Genomic DNA, 11,384 nt, shown 5'->3' on the forward strand with positions numbered 1-11,384 from the left:
TTTAACAGATAGTTATTTAATGCATTAATTTATTTTGTATACAAGTACATTTACAGTAGAAAAAGATAGATCTATGAGCAGATGATGTCATTTTAATAGACACAACATATGCAGACCATTTCTAATTACTCAGAAAATATTCCTATATATTATTTTTGCTTTTTGCATGATTTATGACATAACATAAATGTGTAACTGAACCACACTTACACATAATTATGCTTAATTTGAGCTCTCAGTAGAAGCTAATATATATATAAATATTTATTGCAAGGAAAATAAGGAAAGTGTTTTCACGTTAAATGCATTAATATTAATAATCATCATTTTAATAACTTCTGTCCGTTTGGTTGAGAACCACTGGTTTAGCACTAGTCTCTATTGGCATCTCCCACTTTTACACATTTCTTTCACTTATTCAGTTTTGGGAGTTTTTTTTGATAATTCCTGCTTGTAGATCTTCGTCTGTGTCTGATGATCTGCTTCTTGAGGTCTATGCAATCCTCTGGACAGGACGGATGGTGAAATTTCAGCATGTTGGTAGTGTTTTTGAGAGTACTTGTAGAGTAACAGTCCCGCTGGTTTTTCTAAGGAGCTCGACGGCTTCTGAATGAGTGACACCCTCCAGACTCTTTCCATTTACTTTCAGCAGCTGATCACCGCGACGCAGACGCCTGTCCTCCACCGCGGCTCCCTGTGGAAACACACACAAACCGTGATGATTTCTTACATGCTACGACTCGTGCAAACTGAACGTGTGTTTGTTTTGATCTCTGCACTCAACTCTCAGTTTTTAGCTTCAGTGTCTTTCTTGTGTACCTTGGGAAATATGTTCTTGACGTAGATTGGCAAGTCACCATGAGAACTGCCAAATCCTCCCACAATACTGAAGCCAAGTCCAGCAGCGCCGCGCTCAAGAGTGATCGTCTGGAGCTGGGGAGAACTTAAACACACGCAAAAGACACATGGAATTTAACCCCTTTTTTCCCTCTAGAGACACCCTTTATTGGCAAACAGGGCAACAATTAATCTCATAATACAGTTAGAATAATGACAAACAAACATAGCACTAACATTAAACCGGGAGTCTGAATGTCTGCGTGGCCTGGAGGGGAAGTCCTTTATCAGAGCTCCACAAATATCCACAAGCAGACGTTTATGTAAATATGTGCAATTTTAATACATTTCATGGAGTTATTAAATGCAGTGTTGTATAGAAGATTGAATAAAAAAAGGTAATTATTATTATTTCATTTTCGCATTTGCAAGTTTTCTTTTCGGAATTCTTACTTTTTTTACAGAATTTATAAAGTAAGAACTGTGTGATATAAAGTTGCAATTGTGTGTTATATAGTCAAACTCAGTTCTGACTTTATATCTTTTGCGAGTTGTAACTGAGATATAAACTTTTAAAATAGTATTCTTTAGAATTGGACTTTATAACTCACAATTGTGAGTTTGGCAACACTTTAGAATAGGAAACACGTTCAATATTAACAGTTTTCCCTCAATAAACGGCTAATTAGCTGCTTATTAGTAAGTTGTTATGGTCAAGCAGAATATGTGATTAATAAGTACTAATAAACAGCCAATATGTTGATAATAGGCACGCTAATAAACAACTAGTTAATAGTGAGAATTGGATCTTAAAATAAAGTGTTACAACAAAAAGTCAGAATTGTGTATTGTTTATATGACGCAATTTGGACTTTGGACACTTTCTTTTATTTAAAAAAATATATATTCAGTGGTGGAAATATGGTGCTCCATAGTGTTGGGATGAAACCAGTTATAAATCTTAAATGAAAGCATAAATCAGGACCTGTATTTTCTCCAGAGCTTCATTCATTTTAGTGCATTTAATAGATTTGTTAAATGAAAATGAATGCAAGTAAAATTGGAGTTCTATACACATAATCATTGGTGAATAAAGGTCATTTGGGATTTTGCTTGCACTTCTAACTTTTATTCCAGTGATGCATTGCACAGCTGTATTTTCAGCATCATTCCTCCAATCTTCAGTGTCACATGATCTTGATTCGCTGCTCAAGAAACATTTCTGATGTTGAAAATTATAATACAAAAATAATATTACCTTTTTTTTTTTACATAGGAATCTACTTCGGCACAGTTTGACCGTTTTTATGCATTATAATGAGATGATATATTTTCATTTTGAGTACCTGTGGTGGTTGTGTGTAGTGTTGACTCCAGGTGAGGAGTGAATTACAGATGCTTGATCTTTACTAGCTCCATCTGCGCAGCCACTCGGCATCACCTTTAATCAAACACACCGAGTGTGACATTCATGGAAAGAGTGTGTGCAATGAGTGAACACTTGATGATGAAGACACACACCTGCAGTGTGACGGCTCCGCTGCTGTTTCTCAGGAGAGCACTAGCCTCAGTATCAGAGAGACGTTCTGTCGATGTCCCGTTAATGCTGATGACCCTGGCACCCAGCTGAAAATTCAGTTCAGAGGTGATTATCTTTGAGGGAAGCGGTTCTCATGAATGTTGTGTTTGGTGTCCTGTGACGTTTGCTTTTTTGCAGTACTTTTAGATATGTTAGATAAACTAGTATCTAAAATGAATCTGGAATGACAGGGTTTAAACATATTAAATCACTGTATCCATTCATGAAAATTGTTATTTTGGCCTCTCACATTTTGTTAAAATACGAAATGTAAAATCATTCAATAAAAATTTTTCTTTCTAAATTTAACACAAATGTTCATAAGTGTTCATAGAATTCATCAACCTCAAGCATTCAACTCTGTTACCCAAATCATTGTGCAAAAAATACATACATGCATTTTGGGGAAAATTTGGATTTGAAAAAAAAAAAAGATTTTTAAATTTTTACACAAATATCATAAATATTTTTATAAAGAAATCATTATACAAAAAACACAAATACACATGTTTTCATTTATTGGTAATATAGTTCTATAAATAACTATAAAACAGTGTGTGGCCTTAATCTACTGTATTGCTTTTAAGGACTGATTTTTCCATCAAGGCTAAATAAATGGAAAATGTATGTATACACACACACACACACATAAATACTACTGTTCAAAGTTTTGGCATCAATAAAAAGAATTTACAGCAAAAATACAGTATAAAATGTAATATTGTGTCATTTTACAATTTAAAACAGTTGTCTTCTATTGTAATATATTTTAAAATGTAACCTTTTCAGGATTCTTTGACGCATAGGAAATTCTAAAAAACAACATTTATTTTAAAACAGATTACATATATATATATTAGCATTATAAATTATTGTTACTTTTGTATCCATTTAGGTTAAAAGTATGCATTTCTTTAAAAAAAAAAAAAATCTTACTGATCACAACATTCTGAATGTTAGTGTACATATAGTTTTAAAGAGGCTTAAAATGATAATGTAGTTATTTATTAATTAAATGTTTTGCCTTTAACAGGACAGGCTCCAGCATCAACATTTTCCAAACACAATGAAAAGTGGAAAAGTCTTTCAGGACCTGTGTTATATCCTCATTCTCTGTCTGTACCTGCAGAAGTCCAGCGCGCGCCGCAGATGTGGTCGGGTCCAGGTTAGAGATATAAACTATTCCATCTCTCAATCTCAGCTCCACAGACTCACACTCACACTGGGACAGAATCACACCAAGCGTACGGTTACTACTGACTTACTGCAGAAACGTGCTTTGAGAGTGCATGCAAAACCAAACCCACCTTCTGAACGGTGACCGTTCTGATGTCCACGTTCTCATCCACAGCTGTGCAAAAAGATGAAAACATTGACTCACTGACGAATAGAACTGAAAAGTGAATAATTGTGTGATGTGACAGACACTCTTACAATCATATGTGCTGAACGAGGCGAGAAGAGGGACGTCCAGCTCGTCCACCTGCCACAACACAGACAGAACACTGTTAGATCTGAGACGGATCTTCAGAAATCATTCTAATATGATGATTTAGAAACTGCTCAAGAGACACTTCTGATTATTATCAGTGTTGAAAACAGTCGTGCTGCTTTTATTTTTGTGGAAACTGTGATACATGTTTTCTATAAACAGAAAGGTCAAAAGAACAGCATTTATTTGAAAGAAATCTTATATAACATTTTAAATGTCTTCACTGTCAATTTTGATCAATTTAATGCATACATAACAAATAATAACATTACGTTCCTTAAAAGAAAAATTCGTGCCCCATACATTTGAACAGTAGCGTGACTAATACACTGTATAAAATATAAAATATTTCTAGATGGAAATAGATTTAGTTAAACAAATTTGATTCACAATTATGTAACTTCCCATGTGTTATGCAATCTAACTTCATAAAGTAGTAACAATACAAACTGTCAATTTATTTTAATTTAAAGTTTTTCCTTTTTTTTTTTTTTGAGAATGTTGTTTTAATTTCCAATCATTCTGTTTTCATTGGTTTATTTTTTCTTAATCCTCTTTATCTATCAAATTATCTTTCTGTTCTGATTTTTGTGTTAGTTAGTGTTAGTTGTTCTCATGACAAATAAGTCCACCTTTCCACAAAAATCTGATAATAATAATAATAATAATAATAAAGGTTAAATATATCAAAATGGTATTTAAGTCAACATCCTGGTCACTGAGCAACAGCTATTCTTTTGGGAATAATTCTGTTCATTTTCATACATTAATAATGGTCTGAGCGTAACCAGAGCATATTGTGAATCCTTTATAAAAAATAAAATATTTGTTTATTTTTATTGAATTATAACACATGCATATTTATTGTTTTCTATCACAGCATTTAAAGGGTATTGCATAATAGGAATGATTCAGCATTTACCTGATCTCCATATGAGTAGTGTGATGAAGCTTTAAAACGAGCCACCTCCAACAGCACAGACCCACTGCAGCTCTACAACACACACACACACACACACACACACACACACACACACACACACACACACACACACACACACACACACACACACACACACAAACGAGGTGAGGTGCACATAGCCCTATTATGACTATGAATGAAATGCATTAATCACTGTATTCCTGAGTGAAGTGTATTTCGTGCACCTGCAGAAGTGCGCTTGCATAGTCCTGTGATGCAGCTCGCACGTCCTCTCCATTCACAGACAGAATCTGGTCACCTAGTAACAGTCTTCCATCCAAATCTGCAGCCCCTCCCCTTTTTATCTCAGACACAAAGATTCCAGTGTCATTTCTGAAAGACATGCAGATGAATTCAGATGAATCTATGCATTATCCATGCATTTCTGTAATGTAATTATATTCCTTGAGAACAACCCACCTTTTACCCACAATGCAAAGCCCCAGTTCCTGTCCTGTTTTGAGGTTTAGTTCCACACCGAAGAGGTCCCACATGTCCCCGGGTGTGCGGTTCTGGAGGACGTGTGTGCAGTGGTTTTCTATCCCAAGGTCTCTGTAGATGCACAAGCGCACTCGCTGCGGACTCAAGCGCAGGACGCTCAAGGCCTCCTCATGAGTGGCCATCCTCAGATCAATGCCGTTCACCTGGAGGAGATAACAATGATTACATTAAGAGCTATTCAGTGAAAAAGTAGATTAAATATTTCCCAAGATGAGTTTAATCTGTGCATATGTGCACTGTACCCTGTTGATGTCAGTTTATTTCTCTGTGCATTTGATTGTGCATCTACCTTGGGTCAATGGAAGATCTTAGCGAAGAGATCAATCAATAAACTAAACTATACAACTTCACTGGTGAATGCTACACTTCTGTACCTCTAGAATATGATCTCCAGAACACAGCCGGCCGTCTCTGTATGCCGCACCATCTTTATTCACTTCATGAATCACTATTACACCCTGACAAAGAAAGAGGGAAAGAAATTATATTAGCAGCATTTAAGTGAAAAGTTGCATGACTCGAGCTGGCATGAAGCTAAAAATAGAGCAGAATCTTTAATAACTTAACTTTGAACTGTTTGAAAATCTAAAATTGTTTATTTCCTCAGAAAATCAAGAAAAATTCCCAAGGAAAAGAAAAAAAATATTATTTGAAGTCCCATTTTGATTTCTGGTGATTGCAACATGTTACTTCAAAATATATTTTTAATTTAAAGGAATATTTTATTAGCTTTATCAAGCGTGTTCTCTCTCTCTCTCTCTCTCTCTGGTCAAATACCAGATGAAAAAGTCATTTAGACTCAAAACATTTCAAAAAGAGGAAAAACAGGAGGCTTTCGACGACTTTACAGATCAAATAATAAGAATTTCTGTAGTAAATAATTCAAAGTAAAAAAAAAATATATTAAAAAATTAAATTATTAAAAAATTAAACAAATTAAAAAAAAAAAAAAAAATATATATATATATATATATATATATATAAATATATATACAAAAAACCCTTCTGTTAATATACCTCATTTCCTTCCACTGCAAATTAGTTTGTTTTTTTTGTTGTTTTTTTTGGTTTAAGAGATGAATTTAATTACTTCCTGCAACAAAAATTTAATTACATTTTTTTTTATTTTAGATAAAATTGTTATCTGTTCTCCACTCAAAAATATCACATGAGGTTCAATTCCCAGACAATGCATGAATTGACAAAATTGATTTCTTTAATGCAATGTAAGTTGCTTTAAATAAAATATCCTACCAATGCATTCATTTATTAAATTTTACCACGATTCACCTGCATTTTAAAAGAAAGAACAGCGTGAACATTCTGCTAAACTTCTCCTTGTGTTCCATTCATGAAATTTGGAATGACATGAGGTTGAATGATGATGTGATATTTTCATTTTTTATAACACTGTTGTAGTATTTGACATTCAGGTTTGTATTCAAGTTGCCCTTGCGACATCATTAAGTGTTAAATACTTGGTTTCCTTTACAATTTCTCACCAGCACTGTGTTGCAGCCTCCTACTATGCTGAGGCCGAGCCCCGCGGTGCCCTTGCAGATATCAATGATGTTCATACAGCCAGCTATGATTGGACTCGTTAGGGGGTCAGAGGTCACAGAACACTGAGCCAAGTAAGAAGAGCTCTGATTGGCTGCGGGATCAGCTGACGAAGGCGTACAGTGGCTGGGAGTCATGTGACTGGCAGGATGACAGGAGGGCTTGTGATTGGATGTGGCAGGAAGACCGATGTTGAGTTTATCCTCTCTGCTGATCCCTCCATGCTATCGACAAACGGAAACATGAGAACAGAGACACTGAAGCATGCAGATATTGTTTTGTCATGTTTTTGAGTGTTTTACCTGCAATAATACTGAATGTTGACCTTCTCTGAGCAAGACTGGAGATATAACAGGACAGTTGTGCATCTAAACAGATAAAAGTGTTATTAGATGACGCATGAGTCTGAAGACGTCCAGTAATGCACACATGTGGTAAATTAAGATAAATGCATATGCAAAATAATAAATAATAATAAAACAAGAACTTTAGAAACATGAGGCAAACTTAGTTTTTTTTGACAATTATTTTAATTTGTTAACCAAGCATAGCTCTATATTTATTGTCTTTTTTACTGTTTTATTTAAGTGTGTGTGTGTCTCCATTGCCTCATATGCTGGTCCTGTAGTCATCTGTTTCTGTGCAGCTTTATTCCTGATGAGAAAATTACATGTGTGCATCAAAATATGTGACACATCCACACTACACAAACACTATATATAGATAAATAAAGACCTTGAGACTTTTAGTGAAAATGCTCAGATTTTTTTTTTTACATTGAATTGATATTCTTCAATGACACCGTGCATTCAAGCTGGCATAGTCCTAAAAGTAATGCTGAATATCTTTCTTTGTTTTAAATATTTCAAAATCCAAAGTCTTTCTTTATTTCTGTTTGAAATTAAAAACAAATATGCTTTGCTGTCTCAGATGTTTGCACTCCATAGTAATAAGCTATGTATATAAAGAGCATATTAAAATGCACGTAGAAGACAAGTTGTATTAATCTACATTCATGTGCACATGTCTCACCTTGTGAGCAGAATCCTGACTTTAACTGGAGCATTGTTGATGATTGCTGTTGCATTCTGGTGACTGCGTCCATACAGCACTTGACCATTTATCTGCACAATGCACACATAAACACGCTGAAGAATAACCCTTGACCTTTGATAAGACTCATATTTCTCTGTGTTTTGCTCTTTTAGTTATGGGGGAGACTGAGGGCAATCGCAAAATCTACATACATCTACATATTTTTGACTGGCCAAATGAACTGGGTCCAGGCGGTCGTCCTCACCTCCAGTAGTTCATCTCCCACTCTGACCCGACCGTCTGCGGCCACAGCCCCGTCTGGTTTGATCTCTGACACGTACACACTCATCCGACCACGAGCTCCATCTCTGTTTCCCGACAAACACAATCCCAGTCCAGAGCCGTGAGAGCCACAGTCCAGATCAAACATGTGCAGCTCTCCAGGAAGACGGCCATACCTCTGCTGCATGCGGCCTGCTCACACACACACACACACACACACACACACACACACACACACACACACACACACACACACACATTTAACTATTTATTTAAGTCCACTTAAGATAAATGTGAACACACACACACACACACACATTTGTTTTTGTATAAAGTGTGTTCATCCCATAGGTGTAATGGTTTTTATAATGTAGAAACTGTATATTCTATGGCCCTTCACCAACCCTACACCTAACCCTAACCCTCACAGGAAACTTTGTGCATTTTTACTTTCTCAAAAAAACTCATTCTGTATGATTTATAAGCGTTTTGAAAAATGGCGCCACTGAGTGACGTCTGTACTTCCCGGTCAGAGAGCACCTGTCCATCAAAAGCTCACTATCCAATCAGAGTAGATCACTGTTAACCCCGCCCCCACGAGAGGTTTGTATCAAAACACCAAACGGAAAACTGCGAAACGTAAGTGAAATCTGTGGCCATGAATTTAGAATCCACGATTAGCGAAAACGAATCTTTTAAAAACATAAACAAACAATTAAGCATATTTGAAGAGCATGTTAAATTTGTGCGACTGAGTTCATTTTTTTCATTTTCACAGTGTTTTTCTTCTTTTGTAATGGCATATTTTTGATAGTTTCTGAAAAAAGTCACGTTCAGTTTTATAAAGATTCGTTCATTATTATTGAAACAAATGTAATTCCATATATTAAGAGCTAATAATATTTTTGATGGCCTAAGCTACAGTTAAAAAAAAAATCACTTACACACTAAAAGTTGTACTTCAGTTTGCAATTGAAAAACAAACTTTTTGCAAAACACTAAAGACAGTTCTCTACATTAGAAAACATACAGCTCTTGTTTTTAATTTAGGAAACACTGCTTTTTTTAATGCCATGCTCAGTTACTGCCTACCTACGGCCAGTGATTGTTTGTGAAAACATTTATACATTATTTGTTGACTTAGAAAAAAAAAAGTGTTTCAAAGATTAAATTATTTTTCCACCTATGCATTTCTTTTGAGAGTGTAAATATATCTAATTTGATATATTAACAAAATAAAATTTTCACCCTTGCATTGCTTTTTACAGTCCTCTGTAAATATATTCTGAATATTCATGCAAGTCTATTATTTCAGCACTCTCCGATAAAAAAAGTATAAAAGCTATTACTTGGGTGGTACCTTTACAAAAGTTCCCTTTTAGGTAGTAATATGTTCACTTTAGATACTAATATGTACTTTTAGGGTACCTTGGGGTACAAAGGTGTACTTTTTAAAAAGTGACACCTTTTGTATCTTCTTTCTGAGATTGTAGCATTCTGATGCAGATTGATGCATTTTTAAAACGCTGAATTTGATATGTTTTCTAAGCAGTTTTCCTCACAGGAATGATTAACCGTTCCTCACACTGAAAGTGATTCTTGTTTTTAGGAGACATTCGGTCCCCGTCATGTAGGTGCTACACACACACACACACACACACACACACACACACACACATACTCCAGTAAGAGGCCTGCTCCGGCTCGCTGTGATGCTGTGAATCCTCTTCTGGCAGCGGTGGTTTCTCTGGAAGCCGCTGCACTGCATCAGTTTCTGTCTCCATGTGTTTAGATGTCAGTTTCAGGAGTGATGGAGCTACATGTGGAGGCTTCCCCAACATACAGGCTTCTGTTCGCTGCAACAGCACCAGAAAAATCATTATAATATTCAATCAGTTCTCATTTTCAGCGCTCAAAAGTTTGGTACAACACAGCTAAAATCTGACAATCCAAAAATACATTTCTCTTTTTATCAAATACTAACAGAGTAACGTAATTTGTGTAAAGAAACATGGGAATTAAAATTAAATATTATTCACTTTTTGTCACCTCATGGATGAAAAAAATATTTTTTCTGCTATTTACACTCTTGAAACAGAAGTGTGCATAACTGTATTGAATTTTATAAGTATTTAAAATGTTTTACTTGCAGATAATATAATCTTAATTAAATAAAAAGCCACTTAAGTGTTATTTTCACATCTTTCTTAAATGCGCTTTTTAAAAAATGCACTTTGTAATGTCTTTTACGTATATCGTTTTAATAATATTTTATGATTAGTGTTTAAAAATCTTTCTCTGTGCATATACTGTATATAAATATGTGTGTGTGTTTAATATTTAATTCTACATTTAAAGTTAATATATTTTGAATATAATAATTTGCAACCAGTATCAAGTTTCCTTAGAAATTACATTAACGCATATTATAGTGCACAAGAAATTATCAAATTTAAAAAAGATGTACTGAAGTGGATCAAAAAGCACTCTACTACAGTTAATATAAATCTAAACTACATTTAATTGCATTTAACATACAAATAATTGTCATTGCATTCAGAACATTATTTCAAAGCATAATATTATCCTTAATAAGTACTCTTTTTAAGAGTATCCTAAAGTAGGCTAGTGTTTGAGAATCGTTTGAGAAAATGTAATTCTGGATTATTATTACTATGCAAACACACATGACATTACCTTAAAGGGTATGGGACTGAAGGGGTAGGTTGGGGAATGATTACTAGGGATTTCGGGCTCCTAAAGATGAGATCAACTTTAATGTTAGCATACACATCACATCAAAGACACTTATGATAAACACAATATCATAAGCAAGAACACACCTGATGAGTTTGAGAATTAGATTTCGATGCATCGTGATCTTCAGGGAAGTTGTCAGGAGCTGAAAGCTGGGCATTGAAAGAAAATAAATGTTTTATGTACTCATGCGTTGTCTTGTCTAGTGTATATTCTAGCACTGAGTTTGTGTATTTGTGAAGTGGCTGTGTGTGTGTGTGTGTGTGTGTGATTACTTGAGGACTCTGCACTAGTAGTTGGAGTCTGTCTCCTGCTCTACGGATCGCCTCAACGGCTTCTTCATGAGTAAAATCACTCAC

General features: G+C 34.9%; 1 protein-coding gene across 1 annotated transcript in view; it reads right to left on the reverse strand.

The window, feature by feature from the left end:
* Window positions 1-303: 303 nt before the first annotated feature.
* Window positions 304-11,384, reverse strand: part of LOC127957066 (multiple PDZ domain protein) — a 32,483-nt gene continuing 21,402 nt past the window's right edge. Inside the window, exons 24-43 of the mRNA XM_052555465.1 lie at window positions 11,301-11,384; window positions 11,112-11,177; window positions 10,966-11,025; window positions 9,950-10,124; window positions 8,252-8,460; window positions 7,984-8,075; window positions 7,560-7,605; window positions 7,254-7,319; window positions 6,894-7,175; window positions 5,766-5,849; window positions 5,311-5,534; window positions 5,076-5,223; window positions 4,831-4,902; window positions 3,851-3,899; window positions 3,724-3,767; window positions 3,540-3,638; window positions 2,359-2,463; window positions 2,184-2,278; window positions 820-943; window positions 304-694 (exon numbers count right to left, since the gene is read on the reverse strand). The exon at window positions 11,301-11,384 is cut by the window's right edge and continues 15 nt beyond it. Of these exons, the coding sequence (XP_052411425.1) occupies window positions 530-694; window positions 820-943; window positions 2,184-2,278; window positions 2,359-2,463; window positions 3,540-3,638; window positions 3,724-3,767; window positions 3,851-3,899; window positions 4,831-4,902; window positions 5,076-5,223; window positions 5,311-5,534; window positions 5,766-5,849; window positions 6,894-7,175; window positions 7,254-7,319; window positions 7,560-7,605; window positions 7,984-8,075; window positions 8,252-8,460; window positions 9,950-10,124; window positions 10,966-11,025; window positions 11,112-11,177; window positions 11,301-11,384 (2,289 nt within the window). The 3' untranslated portion in view covers window positions 304-529. The remainder of the gene's footprint in view (window positions 695-819; window positions 944-2,183; window positions 2,279-2,358; window positions 2,464-3,539; window positions 3,639-3,723; window positions 3,768-3,850; window positions 3,900-4,830; window positions 4,903-5,075; window positions 5,224-5,310; window positions 5,535-5,765; window positions 5,850-6,893; window positions 7,176-7,253; window positions 7,320-7,559; window positions 7,606-7,983; window positions 8,076-8,251; window positions 8,461-9,949; window positions 10,125-10,965; window positions 11,026-11,111; window positions 11,178-11,300) is intronic.

This window comes from Carassius gibelio, chromosome A1 (assembly GCF_023724105.1).
Source record: "Carassius gibelio isolate Cgi1373 ecotype wild population from Czech Republic chromosome A1, carGib1.2-hapl.c, whole genome shotgun sequence".
Taxonomy (NCBI): domain Eukaryota; kingdom Metazoa; phylum Chordata; class Actinopteri; order Cypriniformes; family Cyprinidae; genus Carassius; species Carassius gibelio.